The 24584-nt window shown below is 34.5% G+C and overlaps 1 protein-coding gene across 3 annotated transcripts in view; it reads left to right on the top strand.

Annotated features, from left to right (window-relative positions):
• Positions 1 to 24584, top strand: part of DPH6 (diphthamine biosynthesis 6) — a 639691-nt gene that overhangs the window by 201633 nt on the left and 413474 nt on the right. For all 3 annotated transcript variants that reach the window (XM_007480002.2, XM_007480003.2, XM_056810234.1), the window contains exon 5: positions 1617 to 1735. In XM_007480002.2, the coding sequence (XP_007480064.1) occupies positions 1617 to 1735 (119 nt within the window). The remainder of the gene's footprint in view (positions 1 to 1616; positions 1736 to 24584) is intronic.

The raw sequence follows: 24584 nt of genomic DNA, 5'->3' as shown, positions 1-24584 counted from the left end.
ATTGGGTGTTTTTAGTCTCATTTCCCTTGACAATAGTTCGCCTGGGTTTCTGGGGTACAGTGCCCAGGTCATAAACCATTGCTTCATAATGAATATTTGGTAGTCAGAAGTATTCCAAATTTATTCATTTAACAACCTGTGTGCTTTCCAGGGGGTGCTGATAAAATTCTCATGTTTCTTTGTATTTCATCACATGATGGAAAATATCCTATATTTAAAGGGTTTCAAAGGAAAAGAAAAAGATGCTTTCAGATCATCCTAAGCTGTATTGCCAAAACAAATTGATGAAATGTTTTAAAAATTCATCAAAACCAACAAAATTTTTAATTCAGATGGTGTCAAAAATTCCATTTAATTATTCTTTTTTACAATCTTATGTATCTAGTCTATCCAGGGGGGAAAAGTCACTTTTAAAATGGTAAATGATTGAGTAAATGATTGAGACCTAAGGAACCCAACTGCAATTTCCAAGTTTACCACTTTCTAGTTATTTAATTGTTGATTTGTCACTTAAATTTTGAGGCAGAATTTCTTCATCTGTAAAATTGGGATTATTTCTTTCTAGTCTGTTTAATTTCTAAGGAGTGTTAAGATTTTATTAAATGTTTTAAAAACATTTTATAAATTATTTAGCATTATTGAAATGAAAAATATGATATGTAGTGATTTTGAAATGATGTTGATATTAACAGAACTTAGAATAATAAATGATTGACCTTTTCATTCTTCACTTAGTTGTGTGAGGTTATAGAGATTATAAAGATATCATCTAAGCAACAGATTGGCTGTTGTTTTTTTTTTCTCTCTCCCTAATAATCTTAAAATAGGATTTAATGTGTATTGGGATAGGAATGATCATGGAAAAATGAAGGTTAAGCATGAAAATGAAATAAAAAGGAATTTGAGAAACAGTATGATATAAGTATAATAATGTTCCATAGTCAAGTTTTTGAGTTAATTATTATAGAATCTAGCAGTTATGAAAGATAGATTTGACTGGAAATCAGCAGGACAACAACTTTTTAATGTTTGAGTTAATTCTATTGTTTATGCTTAAATATCCTTCAAAATACAGTAATACACATTAATTATGTTTTTACTGTTTGAAAGTAAGTATCTTTTTGCCTTGATTCTTTTAAAAACTGACTACTTATTGGATGTAGAAATTCAAAGGGACTAAAACAGGCATGAATAAATAAGACATGACCCATGTATTCCTACAGTTTTCTTGTCTTCGAGGGAATAAGATATTTACATATAAAAACATTTAGAATACAATATGTAGCAAGGAGAGTGTCTTTTCCTTGTATTGACATTATTAATACAGCTTCTTAGAATGTTTAATAATTGTACTAATAACTTTTAGCAACTCAAATTTTTTGTACTTTGCTTTCAAGTACTTTGAAATTTGCTACTTCAATGTTTATCTGCCCAGTGGTTTCAATTTATCTAGTCCTAAGGATTAAAGTTGTATATGTTGTATAGAAGACTCATTATATATTGCATTTGTGTTTTAAAAGTCTCAATTCTTGAGAAATCCATTATATTTAAAATAAATTTACTCTGGAGTCATAGGAACAATTTTTTAATTGAATATTTTTCCCCTCATAAAACAGATGTAAAAGGCTTGATCTTCAACCTTTAGCTTACCTTTGGCGTCGAAATCAGGAAGATTTGCTTAAAGAAATGATATTATCTGATATCCAAGCCATGATCATCAAAGTAGCAGCTTTTGGTAAGTATTCAGACTTTTCAAGAGAACTGTCTATTTACCACTTATGTAACCTCCCTTTACTAACAAGCAACTATAGACAGAGAGGATGACTTTAAATATAAAAACATGAAGCATAAGATAAAAAATGTGATTAAAATTCTCATATGAACGGATTAAGAAAGAATAGGTTTTTATATGAACTTTTGTTCATTTATTGGAGCAATTAATAGGCTCTCCTTCCAGTGATTGTCTTATTATTCATTTCACTTCAGTCCTTGAAAAAGTAGTATTATTTTCCTTAATTAAATTCTTTAAATCAAAGGAAAATATTTATGACATTCCTAATTCAATTTCTCTATCTCTTTGTCATTTTTTCTATCTTGAAAATTTCCATGCATATTAACGAATGTCAGTATTTTGTTTGTTTCCACTAGGCCTGAATGTCTAAGTAAAATGAATGAAATTGTCATTTTTAGCTTTCAGATGTTTTGAAAATTATTTTGGACAATAGGTTTTTTTTAAATTTTCCTTGCTATTTTTAATAAGAAGTTGTATTTGATGTTTGTTTTAGCTGACGGTGGGATTAAGAGAGACTTTTTTATTTAGCATAGATATATCTGAAATGAATCATTATTATCGAATGTGAATATTGTTTATTATTAAATTCATAGAATAATGCTCATTTCTTAAGTCTTTAAGATGTGAACCCAATAAAGGCATTGAGTTCCTTTACAGAAGATTACCTTGTGTCTCTTAGGATAATAAAATTTAGGATTTGTCCTTGGGATTTCTCTAGTCCAAAAACTTCAGCTTGCAGATGAGGAATTTGAGAGGCCAGGAGAGATGTACAAGACCACAAAGCTAATTACTGACTGGCTGAATGAGAGTATAAACCTAAGGGCAATTTTGAACTATGCCCAAAGGGCGACAAAAGAATATCTACCCTTTGATCCAGCCATAGCACTGCTGGGTCTGTACCCCAAAGAGATAATGGACAAAAAGACTTGTACAAAAATATTCATAGCTGTGCTCTTTGTGGTGGCCCAAAACTGGAAAACGAGGGGATGCCCATCAATTGGGGAATGGCTGAGCAAATTGTGGTATATGTTGGTGATGGAATACTATTGTGCTAAAAGGAATAATAAAGTGGAGGAATTCCATGGAGACTGGAACGACCTCCAGGAAGTGATGCAGAGCAAGAGGAGCAGAACCAGGAGAACATTGTACACAGAAACTAATACACTGTGGTATAATTGAACGTAATGGACTTCTCCATTAGTGGCGGTGTAATGTCCCTGAACAATCTGCAGGGATCCAGCAGAAAAAACACCATTCATAAGCAGAGGATAAACTGTGGGAGTAGAAACACCGAGGAAAAGCAACTGCCTGAATACAGCGGTTGAGGGGACATGACAGAGGAGAGACTCTAAAGGAAACCCTAATGCAAATATTAACAACATAGCAATGGGTTCGAATCAAGAACACATGTAATACCCAGTGGAATCACGCATCGGATATGGGGGGTGGGGGGGAGGAAAAGAAAATGATCTTTATCTTTAATGAATAATACTTGGAAATGATCAAATAAAATATAAAATTTTAAAAAAAGAGCATAAACCTAAGCCATTTAAATTTTTTTAAATTTTTTAAAATAAATTTAAAAATTAAAATAATTTTATAATTATAGTTTCTAACATAAGCATAGATTTCACAAATATGCCTGACCCTTCCACTCCCAGAAAGTCATCCAATATGAGAAAATCAGCACAATTAATTAGTACATTGAAATATATGGGTAATATATAACTCCTTTGGTCCTCCCACTTCCACAAAGTGGTATGTTGAAAGTATCCTCCATATTTCTTCATTAAGGTCCTTTTGGATCTTCTAAAAATATAATTATTTAATTTGTTTGTTACACTTAAATACTCAATTAATTCCCTCAAGCCGGTTAGAAGAGGCATCATTTGACAAAAATATATATAAATATAGATATATAAAACAGTGCCTTATTTCCATCGATCAGTTCTTTCAAAATAGTGTCTTATTTCCACTTATCAGTTCTTTCTCTGAACATACATGAGTTTCTTCAAATAATATTTCCATTCCTGTAGATAATGTTCTGCTCATCTCACTCTTCATAATTTCATGTCTTTCATTTTTTCCAAAATTTAACCTATTTATCATTTCTTACAGCATAGTAGTATTCCATCATAATAATGTGCCACAACTTGTTTAGTCATTTCCCAATTGATGGGTGTCCTCTCAATTTATAGTTCTTTGCTGTCACAAAGAGAGTTTCTATTGAAATAGTTCATTAAGAGCTAATTAAGTAAATTTGGTTAATTAAGCATAGATTGCTAATCAAAGTAAGATTCCAGCATAGGGAGTTAGAAAGGTACATGAGGACCCCTTAGGAAAAGGTGGAATTCTAAGGAGGTCAGAGGAATAGAATTCTAAGAGAACCTCTAAGGAAAAAGCAGTTGGAAATTTACCTGTGGCATTGGATCTCTCAGCCACTTTGCTCTGGCAGGTGGACACTCAGACAAGAGCACTGTGATTTTCCCTGTGATCACTTTGTGAAAAGTTTGGAAATCTAGATCTGGACGTTCACAGCTTGAAGAGAAGAAAGTTTGTTTGTGAGAGAGTTGCCAGTAGAGGGAGAGAAGCAGATGGCAGATCTGATCACCCCAGACAAGGAAATTTAAGTTCAGCCAGTGGCTGAGAGGACCCCTGCTTTACAGAACCCCAGGCTCTGTGGGACCCTTGCTAAGGGGACTCCTCACTGTGAGGGAATAAAAGCTTTTCACTATACAATTAGAGGAAGATTGCTGGAAACTATATTATTGAGAATAGATTAATTAGTTAGATTTATTTTAATAAATAAGTAAGGTAGAGAGGTCAGTATGGCTTCCCGAACCCACGAGAAGCCACAAGGTAGGAAGATAGAAAAAGGATAGAAGTTTTGGATACCACAAGGGGTGTGTTGGAGCCAAGTTAAAGATATGAGATGGCAGAAATGAGTCAGAAAACCAGGCCTTATTGATTATAATGGAGCCAAAGCAGAGCCCCGATCAGTGGACTTCTCAGAAGGCAAATTCCCATCCAAAGATCCAAATTTAATACCACACAGGTCGGAGACATGATAGAGAAAAGAAAGTGCCTGGCTGAAGGCCAGGTTCCAGGTGAGAGAGATAGAGAAGGAAAGGAATTAAAAATGGAGCTTGGCCAGAGGCCAAGCTCCAGCAAAGACAGGCATCAATGAGAGCTGAGATCCAAGAAGGGGCAGAGATTGCTGTGGCTGCTTTTAATGTCTTTGATATGCAAATATACACAATACATAGGGATGATTATCATTGGTTAACGACAAGGTATAGGTGTGGTTTCTCTTAGCCAGGTGGACACAAAGAAACCTGTTTTCCCACCCCACCTGGGGGAAGCTGGGGTCAAGGGTCAGAGGCTTTCCTAGCCATGCACAAGACTGAGCATGCTCTCTTCTAAGCCACTCTGTACATACTAACTGTTTCCCTTGCCCATAGCTAGGTGTGGACTGCTACAGTCAACTTGGTTTACCAAGGGAGAAGAAATCTCTTGCGAGATAGAGGGAATGGGTTTAAAGTTAGATCTTCTTAGGGTGAAGCTGGGTAGCTCAGTGGATTGAGAGCCAGGTCTAGAGATCCTAGGTTTTAGGTCCTAGGTTCAAATGTGGCCTCAGACACTTCCCAGCTGTGTGACCCGGGGCAAGTCACTTAACTCCCATTGCCTAGCCCTTTTCACTCTTCTGCCTTGGAACTAATACACAGTATTTATTCCAAGACAGAAGGTAAAGGTTTCTTAAAAAAAAAAAAAGTTAGATCTTAGATTAGGGGAAAATATAATTACCTCAACAAGTACTACTATTTTCCTTTCCTTTCCTTTGATTAATTCAATAAATAAGATAGATTTTTTATAACTGGTCTCCAGCAATTCCTCAATAGCTAATACCATTGATTCCCTCAATAGTCAATAACTAGTGACAGTTATAACAGTGATCAATATCAAATGTCAAGATTCCCTTTTATATCCATACACTATAAATATTTTAGAGGATATAGATTCTTTTCCTTTCCCCCTGAAAACTAGGAAATAAACCTAACTGTGTTATTGCTTGTTCAAAGGGTATCCACAGTTTTAGAACTCTGAGTATAAATCCAGATTGCTTTCCAAAATGTTTGGATTGTTTCACAGTTCCAGCAACAATGTATTAGTGTCTTTCTCCTTTTTTCATCCTCTCCAACATTTGTTATTTTCCATTTTATCGTATTAGTCTACTTGATCAGTATAATATCTCAGAGTTATTTTGATTTGTAGTTCTTTAATCAGTAATTATTTAGAGCATTTTTTCAAAGTTCTATATAGCTTTGATTAATTTAAATCAATAATTGTGTTACTTTTTGTTTTCTAACATGTAGTTACACTTTCCATTGTCATTGTATTGTTATTATATATGTTGTCTTCTTGACTCTATATTTCACTCTACATTAGTTCATATGAACTTTCTTTACTTCTTTACAGTCATCACACCTATCTTTTCTTATAACAAAATAATATTCTGGTATGTTAACATACCACAATTTGTTCAGCCAAACCCAAAGGATGGTTAGCTACTTTGATTGCAGTTCTTAGCTATTGCAGAAAATGCTATTATAGATATTTTGGAGTGTGTGGGGATTTTATTCTTATCAGAAGCTTTATTGTCTCTTCTCGTTTAAAGGCTATCAATGTTTTAGTCACTTTAATAATATAGTTGTATTTTTGTTGCTTGGTTATTTTAATCATGTCCAACTCCTGACTCCATTTAGGCTTTTTTTGGCAGAAATACTAGAGTGATGCCATTTCCTTTTCCATGTCATTTTATAGATTAGGAAGCTGAACTAAATAGGATTAAGTGACATGCTCAAGATCCCACAGCTATTAAGTGCCAGAGTCTGGATTTGAATTCAGAAAGATGAGCCTTCCTGACTCCAGTCCCAGTACTTTATCCACTATTCCATTTGGCATAATTCCATGTGTGTATTATGTCATATTAATATCTTATTCTGTCCTGATGATGACCATTCAATGAGAATATTCTGGTTAGCCAAAACATTTCAAATCTAACCTTCTAATCTCAAGATTCCTTTTAGTTATTTTTGTCATCTGTCAGGTTCTTATTTTATATCCTTAAATACTTTTTTCAGTTTTCTTTTCTTTTTTGTTAGCTAATTCCAAGTTCAGTAGTGGTTCATGTTATGGAAGCATTGTTACAATGTGTATCTAGATATATTTAAAAATTACTGAAGTGATATTTCCTTAATGCAATATTCCATGTAGAGAGAGAGTTTTAATTACACAAAATATCTTATCTTTATTCCTAGGTTGTTAAAACCATTAAAAATTTTATTTTTATTAAGTGTATATTTCTGTTTCCTGTTTCCCCAGATGGGTGAGAAAAAGTTACATCATTTACTTCATTAACATCTAACTAGGGAGCAGCTAGGTGCCTCAATGGATTGAGAGCCAGGCCTAGAGATGGGAGGTCCTGGGTTCAAACTTGGCCTCAGACATTTCCAAGTTGGGTGACCCTGGGCAAGTCACTTGACCCCTATTGACCCACTAGTCCTTACCACTCTTCTGTCTTTTAACTGATATAGAGTATTGATTCTAAGACAGAAGGTAAGAGTTAAAAAAAAATCTAATTGAATTTTTTTAGTTAATTGAGAATTTTATTTAATTAGTTAATTTAGAATATTTTTCCATGGTTACAAGATTCTTGTTCTTTTCCTGCCTTCCTCCAAACCCCCTCTGATTGCCGACATGGAATTCCTCTGGGTTTTACATGTGACATTGATCAAGACCTATTTCCATATTACTGATATTTGCACTCGGGTGAACATTTAGAGTCTACATCCCCAATCTTATCCCCACCAACCCATGTAATCAAGCAGTTGTTTTTCTTCTGTGTTGCTACTCTCATAGTTCTTCCTCTGGATGTGAATAGCGTTCTTTTTCATAAGTCTCTCAGAATTGTCCTGGATCATTGTATTGCTGCTAGTAGTCTATTACATTCAATTGTACCACAGTGTATCAGTCTTTGTGTATTAAGTTCTCCTATTTCTACTCCTTTCACTCTGCATCAATTCCTGGAGGTTGTTCCATTTCACATTGAATTTCTCCAGTTCATTATTCCTTTGGGTGCAATAGTATTCCATCACCAACATATACCACAATTTGTCCATCCATTCCCCAATTGAAGGGCATCCCCTCATTTTCCAATTTTTGGCCACCACAAAGAGAGCAGCTATGAATATTGTACAAGTCTTTTTCCTTATTATCTCTTTGGGGTACAAATCCAGCAATGCTATGGCTGGGTCAAAGGACAGACAGTCTTTTATCGCCCTTTGGGCATAGTTCCAAATTGTCATCCAGAATTATTGGATAAGTTTACACCTCCATCATCAATGTATTAATATCCCACTAATTGGAATTCAGTGTTTCTTTCAATTACAATTTTTTAAAGTATTCTGATGAGGATCTATCAATTTCATTAGACTACCAAAAGGATGCATGATTTAAAAAATTATTAACAATCCCTCCACTAGTTGCCTTAATTTTGCTTTGGTGGAAGCTTTTCTTTTACCACTGTTATCAATGACTTTGTGCTTCTACTGTAGAAGCAGTTGTAGGCCTGTTTTTAACTGAAAAAAAAATTAGTAAATTGATAATAGAGATATTTTAGTCACATTCAACAGATTGTTAGAATTTGAATTATCACTGGCTGAATTCAGCCGCATATTTTCTTTTCATTTTCTGAAGGCATTTAACTCAGGTGTTTCTGGATTTAGTTGTATTTTGCAGTCTTTGCGTCAGTATCATACTTTCTATATAATCTGATTCTAAAATCGTATTACTGATATTTTTATCAGTTTTTAAGAGGAAATATTTATATTCAGGTCACATCGACCTATTTAGGATCGGTCAGTACCCAAAGAAATCTTTTTAAAATCTTTACTTGAAGAGCTAGTACTATAAATATTTGTAAATGGTAATTAAATTTAAGATCACTAATTTTATTTTATTTTTGTCTATTGGTAAAAAAAAGATCTTATCAGACTCAATTATTCATCTGCCTCAGGGAGTAGTAATTAGACAAGCAAATTTGATGATTTTTGTGTGCTTGGAGGGCATTCAGCAGAGCTTTAATAATTGCATGCTTTATTAAAATACATTTATTGAACACATCAAGTGGCAAATAAATGAAGGTCCAGGATCTTTATGTGTGCCTTTCAGGAATAATATGAAACATGTTTTAAGCTTCAATAAATTGAATTTCATTTAAAGTCACAGCTACAGTTTTAGAACATTGATGCAGCCAGTGGCATTCTATACTAATGTTAGAACAATGAGGAATTTGACATTTATTAACTTTGGCATCATTCCCCATGCCCCTTCCTTTTTTTTTGTAAACCTTAAAATTTCTTTCCTACTGATAGTAAGAACTCTATTGGAATATGAAACTCCATGGCATGGGAGGATCCTTCTCCTCCCTACTTAAGACTACTTTAGGACAGAAACCTTTTGCTAAACAATGGAAAGGGCTTTGACCTATGCTTAAGCATAGAACAGGAAATTCTTTGAGTCTTGATTGATTTTAGAATTGATACAATAGAGATACTTGGAATGACAGAACCAGGTCTTGGAAACTACAATCTCCACCCTACTCAGAGTAACAGGATTTAGGAAGGGCTGCAGCAAAGATCAAGATTTAATTATTTGAGAATATGACCTTCAACAGACATGTGCAAAGGGGACAGACCTCTGGGTGGTCCTGGGTTAAGCTAGAGCCACCATTGGCAGAGGGGAGACATCGACAGTGATTGGTAGATGTGAGAACTGAGGGGTGGGAACTTAGATTTTTGCTTAAAGATAGCGGGGTCTGAGAACTGAAGGAGATTGATGCTCTGAAGAGAGGAGGGATGCTCTGAAGGAGGTCTGAGAGGAGAGAGGTCCTGGAGGGAGAGCTCCTGGAGAGGTCTTGAAGGAGGCTGTGGAAGGAGAACTCAGGAGGAGTCAGGAGGAGGATTCTCTGGAAATATTTCTTGAAAGGAGGCTCTCTTGAAGGTGGAGCCTGAGGTTGGCATGAGAAGCCTTACCTAGAGAGATCTTGGGTGAGTGATAAAACCAACTGACTGATTTATCTCTTAGGACTGAGGTCTAGGCCTTATTGGCTTGAAGCCCTTCATTTTTATTCCTTTCTTACTTTCTCTCTTTTTCTATTGATTAATCAGTGTATTATAAATTAAATTTCTCTATAAAACCCAGTTGGCTTGGGCATATTCATAAATTGGGAATATATTCCCTGGCGACCATCTTATATTTATATAAAACCAAGACACAGTAGAAAACATATTTCAGTGGTCATAATTATTATATATTTCCCTTGCTCCCAAACATTTTAATTATCACAGTTTATGGCTCCCACTCTCTTATCTACAACTATTTAATGCTCAAAACTATTTTAAATCTAACATTTTCCATCTACTTTCTGCAAATTGTGAATAAAGTTTCCAAGATTTTATATATATATATATATATATATATATATATATATATATATATATACATATAATGTACATTGTTATTTTTTCCTGAGCTCTTCACTAAATTAATTTTTACAAATTAATATAGTTAATCTTATTTTTATATGCTTACATTAGTGAATTAGAATTTCTCTAAATTGACAATTCTATATGTTTAGAATTTTTTTTACCATTTTCATTGAAAATATGATTCTTGTATTCACTAATTTTTTAAAAAAGTGTTAACATACAATTCATGTTTGCAAAACAAATGAATCAGTAAATGCTTATTGACATTAAGTCCATTCTGATTTCTTCTTCTATGTTATATAAAGGATAATTTTAGCATTGTGACTTAAAAATCTAAATTTAATTTGGTTGCCAGGGGAAATCCCAAATAATAAAATACCCAAGTCAGCTGGAAATTTTATGGTGATTTAATTGATAGTGGAGGAGATTAAGGAGAAGGAAGAAGGAAAGGAGTAGGTTTTCTTTCTCTCCCTCTCCCCTTGCCTGATTAGTATCGGGAGGGGAGATCAGGAGATAAGGAAGTATGGGTTTTGGAGTATGAAGGAGGAAGGAGTCAGGCTTGAACTCCAAAAAGGAAAAGGCTAAGCCAAGATGCCCATACCTGAAATCAGCTCCAGGGCAAAACTCACCGCCAAACCCAGATAAAATAACTGCTACCACTCCAAGATTGTCGGACCGCCTAGCACGCTGCCAGCCAGAGTTGCCTCTCCAGGGAAAGAGGAAGAGAGAGGAAGTGATGTGCCTTATATAGACAGTTTTACATCACTTTCTTGCATCTCATCTGTACCAATGATGGCTTAGCTTGACTTAGGACAGCCCATGGTTCTGTCCACTTTTTCTGCACATGCCTGTTAAAGGACATTTCCTCAGATAATTAAATCTTGAGTTTGATGCAGACCTTCCTAATCTTAACCTGATTCTGTTATCCCAAGTATCTCCATTGTTACTGATCAGGAAATAGCTAAATCAGATCTTCTAAAGTGCAGTCTGATTAACGTGGAATAGTTTTAAAATTCAGTTATTATAATTTGAAAGTTTTTTCTTCCATGTATCTTAGGATTTATTGTCAGCTTTGCCCATAATAACTAAGGTCACCTTCAGCCTGTTTGCAACTCTCTTAAACTCAGTTTCTTTAGATCTTATTTTCTAGTAGTTTCAACTTCATCGTCACTTTCATATCCAGATTTTGCAAACTAGGGACAGACACACTGTTACCTGTGATAAAGTAAAGGATGAAAAAGTTTGCAATTTGCAAAACTGTTGCAAAAACTGAGAAATGCAAACCTTAGGAATGATTGACAATAGCATGTGACCAAGGGCCACATGGGAGCCTGAGCTTTGGGATCTGGGAAGATACTATGCCCAACAGTTTGGATTCTCAGTGTCTGCTCTCCTGGAATGCCCTTGTCTGTTCTCTTGGAAGACCTTGAAGAGGATTTTCCAAAGGACCAGTTTGAATTAATACTCCCATATCATGTAATTCTTTTAATCTTTTTGTAAAGCACTTAAGTAAGAAGCAAGTTGATAAACTCCTCATAAGAGAGATGTATAGACTGTCTTACAAGTTTTTGCTTGTAGTGGAGCATGTCCAAAGAGCATTTCATAAGATGATATATGTAAATCTGCCCTTGGCCTCGTACATAACTAAAACAAAGCTATGGGAAGAATCTCTGGCCATTTGAGATGAGTTTCAGCACAGAACTTCCCCACCATATTCTTTATTTCCTTATTCACATGTTCCACTTGCACTGAACTTTGGGAATGATAAGGCACATGCAATTTTGCTGTTATTCCTAGATTTTCAGAGATTCTTTTCAGCATGTCTTGAGTAAAATGGGATCCTTTATTGGAGTCTATTGTTAATGGTACTCCAAATCTAGGTATAATTTCCTTAATCAACACTTTTACCACAAAGCTAGCTTTATTTGATGGAAGAGCTTCAGGCTATTTGGTTAATCTATCAACAAATACCAAGCAAAACTTCTTTCTTCCAGCATTTGGAATGATGATGTAATCTACAGACTCTAAAATAGACAGTATGCTAAAGGTCTACCACTTAAACCTTTCTGTCTGAATGCTCCTTGTTTGAATTTTTGGTAAACAGAATAGCTTGCACAGATCTTATTTGCTGCAGTACTTATTCCAGGAGCAACCAATTGTCTCCTTATGATGTCAATTACAGTTTGAATACCAAAATGACCTTTTGTGTGAAGGGCTTGACACAAATAGGTATACAGGTCTTTTGGTAACAGCAGCTTTCCTGTATCTGTTAACCATATACCACATTCTTTTCTTCCTCCAAACTTCTCTTTCCATTTTTGTATTTCTGAGTCTACATAAGCTTTTTCTAGATCATCAGATTCTATATTTGATATGTTCATAATATACACTGGGGCATTCCTAGCTGCAAATTTCCCAGTTATATCAGATCTATGATTTCCTTTAGCAACTGAATCTCCTCTATTGGTATGACTTCTACAATGGATTACCACTAGCTGTTTAGGCTTCAGGCTAGCATCCAACAACTCTGTTATTAGTTCTCCATGAGCAGTCAGTTTTCCTGATCCAGTAATAAAACCTCATTGTTTCCAGATCTTTCCTGTAGCATGACAAACAGAAAAAACATAATGAGTCTATGTAAATGTTTGCACTTTACCAGCTGCCAGAAAAAAATGCTTGCTTTAAAGTGATCAACTCTGCACTTTGAGCACTAAGGTTACTAGCTAATGATCCATACCACAGTGTCTAAAATTCTATGACAACTGCAGCACCTGTACATATAATTCCATTACACAAATATGAAGATCCATCTGTGAATAAAACCAAATCTGGATTTTCAATTGGAGTGTTTTTTGAATCCATCCTTGGCATATCCACTAGGTCTAGTACTTCTAAACATTCATGTAATGGTTCAGCATTCTTTGGCAAATCAGGAAGAAGTATAGCTGGGCTTAATACACCTTATCTTTTCAATGTGATGTTTTCACTACCTAGAAGTATAATTTCATACTTAGATATTCATTGGTCTGAATATGCTTGAGTACGAAATTTCCTAAGTAGTGCTTCTATTTGATGTGAACAAAATACTGTCAATGGACATCCCAAAACTAAGTCTGATGACTTCTGAACTAACACAGCTGCAGCAGCTACACCCCTTAAACAAGGAACTGTACCTGTAGCAATTGTATCTAGCTGACAACTATGGTATCCAATTGGATGATAACTTTGTCCTAAAGTCTGTGTCAGTACACCAGATGCAATACCTTTGGTCTCATACACAAATAGTTGAAAATGCTTAGGATAGTCTTGGATTCCAAGAGCTCGTGCAGATAAAATCACTTCCTTAAGCTTACCTTAAGGCTTGCAGATGTTCAGGTTTGAGTTTCAGAGGTTCTGGTTCTGTATTCCTGGTTAGATCTGTTAAACATTTAGTAATTTCACTATATTTACGTATCCGTCGTCTAAAAAAACCAATTGTCCCAAGAACAGTTCTGAGTTGCTTTTTGGTCTTAGATGAACTCCGTTTCTGGATTTCAGCTACTCTTTTCTTAGTGATACTTCTGGAACCATCTGACAACACAAAGCTAAGATATTCAATCCGTGGCAAAACCCACTGAAGTTTTGCTTTAGAGATTTTATGTCCATGTTTATATAATTCAATCAAAAGAATCTTGCTATCTCTAAAACACACTTTAGTAGATGGAGATGCTAGGAGGATATCATCTACAAAATGTATTATTTTACTTTCCTTTAATGATATTGCTTTAAGGTCTCTGTTCAAAATTTGGGAGAATTGTCTCGGGCTATCACAGTAACTCTATGAGAGAAGAGTGATAGTCCACTGGTACTGTCCTATGTGAAAGCAAAGATTTTTTGAGAATCCTTGTGAATTGGTATCAAGAAAAAAGCTGAACATAAATCTATCATGGTGAAATATCTTGCTTGACTTGGAATGGATGAGATTATAGCAGCTGGTCTTGGTACTATAGGACGAGTCTTTATTACATGATCATTCTACAGCTCTCAAATCCAGTATGAATCTATAGACAATTCGGCCATCTTTATCGAGCTTTTGTTTCTTTATTGGCAGTATGGGAGTATTGTCATTTGAAAAACATGGTATTATGATCCCTTGTTGAAATAGCGACTCAATAATATGTCTTATTCCGTCTATTGCTTCTTTACTCAAAGAGTATTGAGGAACACAAGGAATTGGTCCTTCCTTTGTTTTCACTATTGCTAGATTAGCTGATTTCAATAGGCCTACATCTGTGGAAGACTTTACCCATAAATCTTCTGGTATATGCTCAGGAATAGGATAGATGGAATTCAACTCATTCTCTGCACTGACTGAATCCAACAACAGCAATGTAAAAGCTTTCAGAGATTCTTGTGGGAGTTGTAATGATATATCCCCAGTGTCAGTACATTCAATCGTTGCTCGCAATTTACAAAGCAAGTCCCTCCCGAGAAGGATCATTGGACATTCAGGCACACAAATAAATGCATGCTCCATAGTCAATGGACCCAAGGTAATCATTTTAGGTTGTAATTTTGCTACTCTTTGGTTTTCCAGTGCTCTAATCACTTCCATAGTACCAACAGCTCTACAATCTTTAGGAAGACTTTACAAAACTGATTTACTGGCTCCAGTATCCACCAAAAGATAATATATCTGATCCCCTATAGTTACAGAAACATAGTGTTCAGTACTATTTGGAGGTTGGAAGGTTTCAAGAATTGGTGCAAGCAAAGTAACATTGGTACAAAGCTCAGTCATTTCCTGTCCATCCAAGTCTACATCTCCTTGAATTACATGACTTTCCCAGGATTTTGTATCATCAGCTCTTATATTACTCTCATTGGTTCTTAAATTCTCCACCTTAGTATCATTGTTCCCATTTACAATTTCATTGCTATTATTTAGTTTATATTCTTCATTAATTTCTTTTATTCTACATTCATTAGGATTTACTATTAAATTTATATTATAATATTCTTTCTCTGTACAATTATTTATACCAATTATATCCTCCTTTGATTCAATTAATTCATTTGTATCACCATGTATATTATTTTCATTACTCCCAATTTCATTTATCCTCAACTCATTTTCAATTATATCACACTCATTTCTTGATTCATTCTCATGTGTTCTAAGACAAAACCTTCATAAGACACTAACATTCTTATTCTGGTCACCCTTTACAACCTGGTTGTATTTAGGCCAAGCTCCAGCATTTACCCAAGGCTGCATAGTATTTAAATCTGGCGCTTGTTGTCCCTGGCAACAGGAATTCTGACATTGATTAATGTACCTATTTTGATTATTGTTATTAGTAGTATTCCATCTATTATTATTATAATTATTATTACTACTCCAATTATTGTTTCTATTATACCCATTTTTAATTGTCTTCTAACCTGATTCCTAAATCTGTAGTCGCTGTACAGGTGTCCAATATGATCACCCAGGAAACAACCCCTAGGGCCTGATCTTCTCTCATTTGGCTTATAATTATTTTTATACGTTGGCGGTACAGATCTCAATGCAGCCACAGCTTTTATTTCTTTAATTTTACTGTCTCTGGCCTTCATTTCAGCTTTCTTCAATTTCTGTTTTAAGTCCCCAACAACAGTATCTCTCTCATCATTTCTATCCTCCAAGTCATTAGTCAGATATGTGGCTTTTCTCTGTAAGTCATTCAAATCTAACTCTTCCCAGTTGTGGTAATTTGTTTTAATAAATTGTCTTATCATTGGGATAGCATTATTTACAAAGATCCTCTTAATATGTGCAATTGAGTTTTCTTCCAGTGGATCTATCCCTTATAAAGTTTCAGCTGCCTTGGTTATCCTTTCCAGAAAAATCTCAGGAGCTTCAGAGATCTTCTGTTTTATAGCTTCAAATTTTGACCATGAATTGGGTCTTTTGGTATATCTCCCCTTTACCTCCAGTATTACATCTCTTGCTTCTAATATACCATAAACCTCTCATCAGATGTGTCCAACTTTAAGTCCTCTGGCCAAGATTTCAATAAAGGATCTGTTCTTGTCTCCTGTATAAATTTGATTCTCTCTTTGTCAAGACCTCTTTCATCAGTAGGGCAAAATCATTGAAGTCATACAATTCAATTGCCCTATGCATCTCTTTAATTACTGTATTAGCTTCATCACTGAAATTTGAGGTCCTTCTCTTGATGGATTCAAGGTCTTCTGGGGAAAATCTCTTATACATCTTTACTTTATGGACTTCATTTTGTTTTACCTCTGGCATATCTCTAAGAGGGCATAAAGTAACTATTCCTGCTGCTTCCTCTTTTTCTAGCCTATTTAAGTTTTCCCATTAGTGTTTAATCTATTGTTATCATGTACAAAGCCTTGATTCATATTCATGCTTATAAAGTACTCCAGTGTATCCAGTTGAGTTTTCACTTGTATAACCATCATCTTTATATCATCTCTTCTGAACCAGGTTACTAGATCTTTAAGACACTTAACACAAAGGTACACAGAGGCATGAGACTTAGAAACAATACATCCACAGATCACAGCAAGGGGTATATATGCCATAATGTCACAGAGCTTTAAATTCATCAATGGTTTCAGACAATCCATAGTAAAAACATAATGGCAGTAACTAGGGAATGACACAAATATGAAATATGGAATATTTCAAGTAGTTGAAAAACATCAAGATGAGGATTTTGCCAGTGATCAATGGAGGAAGGAGTTTTTCTGGATCTGACTACTAGCAGCATCAGTTTGGACTTACTTGGACATCTAACAACAAAATGTCCTGACTCTATTTGATTTGGACTCCTGGTGAGAGATTGGGATATTTGGAAGTTAAGGTTTTAGTTTAGTAACATAGTTAAGTTAGTTATAATCTTTTAAATTAAGTATAAGAATAAGTATATTCCTAAACCCTTATTCCTTTCCTACCCTTTCCAAACAATAAAGCAGAATTTATTTATATATTTTCCTCGTGTTTCCCTTATTCCAAATCCTACCTTAACATACTGAAACTTTAATTTGAAATCCTGATTATCAGTGACTGACAGACTTTTTTTTTATATAGATCATAAAGCTCAAAGCAACCAACCCCCAAATGCAGCTATTTTTTAGTTTATTGCCCAATAACATACATGTGTCTTATAATACCAGCACCTCAAGGAGGAACAATATCTAATGCTCTTAAACATTTTTCCCATTATTACTGTTCTCACAGGATTATAATCAAGGACACAGAAGACTTCAAGATCTTACATATGTTGTTGCCTGTGACTTCTGATCACCTAAACTGCCATATGATATTGGTACAATTATGCAAAGTGTGTGCTTAGGACAAGGATATATGAGGCTTTCTATTTTATGGTTGCAACTTTTCTTACTCTCCAGCACTAGTAATGTTAGACTTTATCACTGACTTGCCCCTGGCTAGTGTAAAATACCATCTTGGTGATGATAAATATATTAACTAAGATAGGTCATCTTCTCTCATTTTCTGTATCTTCTATGACACCAAAAGTGACTCATTTTTTGAAGTTTTTCTTTTTTTTTAATGACTTTATCAATCCTCCATAAACACAAGTATTTCAGTATGGAAAAAATTACATATTTTATATAAGAAACTATAAACTGCTTTGACATTTTTTTAAATTATATTATACAGGAATAGTAACAAAATTGCTTTAGATTCTCTTCTGAACTTCTTGGTATTATTGTCCTTTTTTTTTTAAGATTTTGTACTTTTATCACAACACTACTCAAGCGAAGCTTTCCCTTGTAACAAATAAATAAATTTAATTTAAATTTATCAACATGTTGACCATGTCTGATAACTTGTGTCTCATTTGGTGAGAGTCATGATTTATCATATCTTCTTAAGTCAACAAAGTTTTGTAGTCCTGTAATGTTTATCTTTCATGGTATGATTTCATTTAAGCTTTCTCAAATTTTTCCCATCACATTTATAATTTCTTAGGATATAATAGTACTCCATTATATCAATATATCACAAGTTGTTCAAACCATTCCCCAATGTATATGGATCTCTTTTCTTTTTTTTTAATCTAACCAAAATAATAACATTTTTACTAAAAATGTTTTATAAATTTGAGTTATTTGCTTCCATTTTTTTCATCTGTGCATTATATATATATATAATGTAATAATATTACTACAATGCATGTGTAGTAATATTGGTAGGTCAGACTTTTTTATGGTTTAATAACTTTCTATTTATAATTCCAAGTAGTTTTCCAGAATGTGTGGACTGATTCACAGTTCCACCAACAGTAAGTATATCAGTATACCTATCCTCTCATGGTACCACAATTCCATTTTTCCACTTTGTTATTTTCCATTTTGTTATCTTGTCGCTCTAATGACTCTCAAATACTCCTTGCCTGTTCCTGAAAAAGATTTTTAATAAGTCTCTATTCCTTTTGCTTTAATCTTGCTTACAATTAGATTCATTTTTGGAGTACTCTATTCATAGCCCTTTAGGAAAAAAAATCATTTATTCTATGACTTTCTCTTTACTATATGAACTGAAAACTATAATAATATTTTCAGTGCTATATCTCCCACCATCAGAATGATTATGCGATTAATTATGTATTCAATATATACTATGTGTGTACTAGGCGCTTGGGGTACAGATACTAAAATGAGAGTCTCTGCCCTCAAGGACTTTATGATACTAGTGAATACAACATGTTCACTGATAAATACAGGATTCTTATTACAGAGAAGTTGATTATTTATTACCTAACATTTGAAGGAATGAGAAAAAGTCTCTTCAAAGAAGTGCCAGGACCTGGAAAGTAATGTGAAGTTTTAAGATGCAAAAGGGAGGATCATGAATATTCCAATCACAGGGGATGAATGTCACCTCCAAAGGTACAAAAGCAAAAGAGTGAATGTTACATCTGGAGAATGGGAAATTCATATAGGTTGGTTGAAATATTATGTTGGATTATCATCCTTGAAACAGGACCAGTGCCAGATTCTAAAAGTTTCTAAATGCCTAGTGTGTGACATTGAGAGAAGAAGTAGAGACAGGGAGCGATTAAGAGAGCCATACAAAAAGGCAAGGGCCAGACTAGGGGGGCAAGATCTACATTTATTATGATAAAAAGAAAGGTATTTATAGAATGTGAAGTATTAAGTTTTACTTCATTTAAGAGGCTTAACATTCCCACAGAATATTATTTATGAAAAGACTACCCAAAATATTTCTAGGGCATTTCTACAAACCCAAGCAATTGAAGAATATTGACAATAACTTAGGGGTTTACAGGAATCAGGGGAAAAGACAGCCTTGGTTATTTGGTCATGACATTACAAAAGTTTCTTTGGTCATCGAAATAATAAACAACTTGAGGATTTTTATGAAGGAAGTTGTCAGGAGATGTCTAGCTGAGCTACAGCTAGACAATACTTTTGAGCTGCTATTTTGAGATCCTGCCTTGCCATGAAATCCTATACAAACTCATAAGCATGTCTCTTATGACTGCTTTTCCTCAGGGAGCCTTAATTTGTCTTAGGTTCCTTTTGTATTAAAAAACTTTAATCAAGGCAGTGACATGGACAGACCTGAACTTTGGAAATATCATTTTGGCAATTGGGTAGACTATATATTGAAGTGGAAACAAGACTTGAAGCAAGGAATTAACGGACCTTTACAATTGTTCAAGCTAGTAGTGCCACGGGCTTAAACTAGATTTATTATGCTATGCATAGAGAGAAAGGTATGATGCAAGAGATAAGAATGGATTGAATCTATTGGATTTGGCAACTGATTGCATTTAAAGACTGAGAGTGAAGAATTGAAGGTTCTGTATCTGGGTGATTAGAAGAATGATGATGCCCTGGGGAAAAATGGTATAGTTAGAAATCCTTAGGAAGAAAAATAATGAATTCTGTTTTGGACATGTTGAATTAGAAATGACTTTCACATCCATTATATCCAACAGGCATTTGGTGATATAGACTTGCAGGTCAGGAAACTAAATATAGATTTGGGAGTCATCTGCATTAGAGATAATAGTTGTGTATGAGATGCAAAAGAAGAAAAATCTCATCACAAAAACTTTTCCTACATTATTTTAAATTCTGGCACAAGATTGGTTAATTGAATCACATTGAATTCAATTTTGGTGCCTATTGCTGTTTTTGTCATTTTTCTTTCTATTTATTTGTTTTAGTTAGTCATCATCTATATTGTTTTCCTGATTCTACTTATTTCACTCATTTCCGTTCCCACAAGTCTTCCCAAGCTTCTCTTGTTTTTCATATTCATCGATTCAAGCATATCTCAGAAATATTGTGGGTTCAATTCCAGAATTCCAATATAAAGCAAGTCACATGAATTTTTTGGTTTCCTAGTGCATATTAAAAGTCTATTAAGGTGTAATAAATAGTATTATCTAAAAAAATGTACATACATTAATTTAAAAATACTTCATTGCCTAAAAATACTAACCATCATTTGAGCCTTTAGTAAGTCATAATATTTTTGCTGATAAAGGGTTTTGCCTCAGTGTTGATGACTGTTGCCTGATCAGGGTGGTGGTTGTGACAGTTTCTTAACATAAGACAACAATGAACTTTTCCACATTGATTGACTCTTCCTTTGATGAAAAATATCTCTGTAGCATGCAATGCTATTGGTAGCATTTTACCTACAATACAACTTTTTTCAAAATAGAAGTCAGTCCTTTCAAACCTGTTCCTGCTTTTTCAACTAAATTTATATAATGTTCATCAATATTATTGTGTTTCAGGAAATAGAAAAGCTCAAGAGAAAGCAGAGAAACAGGGGGAAAGGGAGGCAGGGCATCTGGTCAGTGGTGCAGTCAGAACATATACAATATTTATTATTTGCCATTTTATATAGACATGGTTTTTAGTCATGGTTTAAATAAACCTTCAATTTTGAAAAAAAAAACAATATTTTTAAAGTACAATAAAATGAAATGCAATAAAATGGTATATGCTTGTATCATCATGTGTCACGATCTGTTTACCTTTGCCCAAATTGAAAGGCACCAGTTTTATTTCCAGTTCTTTATGACCACAAAAAGCACTGTTATGAATATTTTCATGAATATTAAATCTCTCTGTATTTCACTTTATCATGCAGTATGTGTTGAGCATTGATCAAAGTATATAGATATTTTGCTCATTTTTAGTATAATTCTAAATTATTTTCATAATGTTTGAATCAATCAGTAGTTCAACCAATAGGATATTAGTATGCCTACTTTCCTGATGATCCTCCAGCATAAACTACTTCTATCTTTTTTCATCTTTGGCATTTTTCTGGGGAAAAGGTGAACCTCAGAGATGTGTTGGTTGGTATTGCTGTATTAATGATTTAGAGCAGTGGTTTCTAAGTTTTTTTTTTTTTTAGAATGATTTCTTTATGTACACTTACTACCACAACCATTTGGGAATAGAGTTTATTTATATACATACATATATATATATATATATATATATATATATATATATATATATACACTTAATCCTTGTGACAATACTGGAAGAAGGTTGTTATTATTATCTTTATATTAGAGATGAGAAAGCTGAAGCAAAACGAGCTTAAGCGATTGGCTCAACAACTAATGTCTGAGGCATCATGTGAATTCAAATCTCCTTGATTTCACATCTACTGATCTATCCACTGTGTCACTTAGCTAAGTACATGAGTTAATTCCCTATAAAACTTTGACCTCAAACTTTTTTTAAAAATATATTTTATTTGATCATTTCCAAGCATTATTCGTTAAAGACATAGATCATTTTCTTTTCCTCCCCTCCACCCCCCATAGCCGACGCGTAAGTCCACTGGGCATTAGATGTTTTCTTGATTTGACCCCATTGCTTTGTTGATAGTATTTGCATTAGAGTGTTCATTTAGAGTCTCTCCTCTGTCATGTCCCCTCAACCGCTGTATTCAGGCAGTTGCTTTTCCTCGGTGTTTCCACTCCCATAGTTTATCCTTTGCTTATGAATGGTGTTTTTTTTTCTCTTGGATCCCTGCAAATTGTTCAGGGACATTACACCACCATTTATGGAGAAGTCCATTACGTTCGATTATACCACAGTGTATTAGTCTCTGTGTACAATGTTCTCCTGGTTCTGCTCCTCTCGCTCTGCATCACTTCCTGGAGGTTGTTCCAGTCTCCATGGAACTCCTCCACTTTATTATTCCTTTTAGCACAATAGTATTCCATCACCAACATATACCACAATTTGTTCAGCCATTCCCCAATTGATGGGCATCCCCTCGTTTTCCAGTTTTGGGCCACCACAAAGAGCGCAGCTATGAATATTTTTGTACAAGTCTTTGTGTCCATTATCTCTTTGGGGTACAGACCCAGCAGTGCTATGGCTGGGTCAAAGGGTAGATATTCTTTTGTCGCCCTTTGGGCATAGTTCCAAATTGCCCTCCAGAATGGTTGGATCAGTTCACAACTCCACCAGCAATGAATTAATGTCCCTACTTTGCCACATCCCCTCCAGCATTCATTACTTTCCTTTGCTGTTATGTTAGCCAATCTGCTAGGTGTGAGGTGATACCTCAGAGTTGTTTTGATTTGCATCTCTCTGATTATAAGAGATTTAGAACACTTCTTCATGTGCTTGTTAATAGTTTTGATTTCTTTATCTGAGAACTGCCTATCCATGTCCCTTGCCCATTTATCAATTGGAGAATGGCTTGATTTTTTGTACAATTGATTTAGCTCTTTATAAATATGAGTAATTAAACCTTTGTCAGAGGTTTCTATGAAGATTTTTTCCCAATTTGTTGTTTCCCTTCTGATTTTAGTTACATTGGTTTTGTTTGTACAAAAGCTTTTTAGTTTGATGTAGTCAAAATTATTTATTTTACATTTTGTGATTCTTTCTATGTCTTGCGTGGTTTTAAAGCCTTTCCCCTCCCAAAGGTCTGACATGTATACTATTCTGTGTTTACCCAATTTACTTATGGTTTCCTTCTTTATGTTTAAGTCACTCATCCATTTTGAATTTATCTTGGTGTAGGGTGTGAGGTGTTGATCTATTCCTAGTCTCTCCCACACTGTCTTCCAATTTTCCCAACAGTTTTTATCGAATAGTGGATTTTTGTCCCAAAAGCTGGGATCTTTGGGTTTATCGTATACTGTCTTGCTAAGGTTGCTTTCCCCCAGTCTATTCCACTGATCTTCCTTTCTGTTTCTTAGCCAGTACCAAATTGTTTTGATGACTGCTGCTTTGTAATATAGTTTAAGGTCAGGGACTGCAAGGCCCCCATCATATGTGTTTTTTTTCATTATTTCCCTGGATATCCTTGATCTTTTGTTCTTCCAAATGAACTTTGTTATGGTTTTTTCTAAATCAGTGAAGAAGTATTTTGGTAGTTCAATGGGTATGACACTAAATAGATAAATAAGTTTGGGTAGGATGGTCATTTTTATTATATTGGCTCGTCCTATCCATGAGCAGTTAATGTTTTTCCATTTGCTCAAGTCTAGTTTTAGTTGTGTGGCGAGTGTTTTGTAGTTGTGTTCATATAGTTCCTGTGTTTGTCTTGGGAGGTAGATTCCTAGGTATTTTATTTTGTCTAAGGTGATTTTGAATGGGATTTCTCTTTCTAGTTTTTGCTGCTGAGCTGTGTTGGAGATATATAGAAAAGCTGATGATTTATGTGGGTTTATTTTGTATCCTGAAACTTTGCTAAAGTTGTTGATTATTTCAATTAGCTTTTTGGTTGAATCTCTAGGATTCTTTAAGTAGACCATCATGTCATCCGCAAAGAGTGATAACTTGGTCTCCTCCTTGCCTATTTTGATGCCTTCAATTCCTTTATCTTCTCTAATTGCTACTGCTAGTGTTTCTAGTACAATGTCAAATAGTAGAGGTGATAATGGGCATCCTTGTTTCACTCCTGATCTTTTCTTTCTCTGTTTTTGACCTGCCTGGTTTTGGAATCAGTACCATGTTTGTGTCGTAAAAGGAGTTTGGTAGAACTCCCTCTTTGCTTATTATGTCAAATAGTTTGTATCGTATTGGGATTAACTGTTCTCTGAATGTTTGATAGAATTCACTGGTGAATCCATCAGGCCCTGGGGATTTTTTCTTAGGAAGTTCTTTGATGGCTTGTTGGATTTCATTTTCTGATATGGGATTATTTAAGAATTCTATTTCCTCTTCTGTTAGTCTAGGCAGTTTGTGTTTTTGTATATATT

This window comes from Monodelphis domestica, chromosome 1 (genome assembly GCF_027887165.1).
Source record: "Monodelphis domestica isolate mMonDom1 chromosome 1, mMonDom1.pri, whole genome shotgun sequence".
In the NCBI taxonomy this organism is placed as follows: Eukaryota; Metazoa; Chordata; class Mammalia; order Didelphimorphia; family Didelphidae; genus Monodelphis; species Monodelphis domestica.
This window is presented reverse-complemented; position numbering and strand designations above follow the sequence as displayed.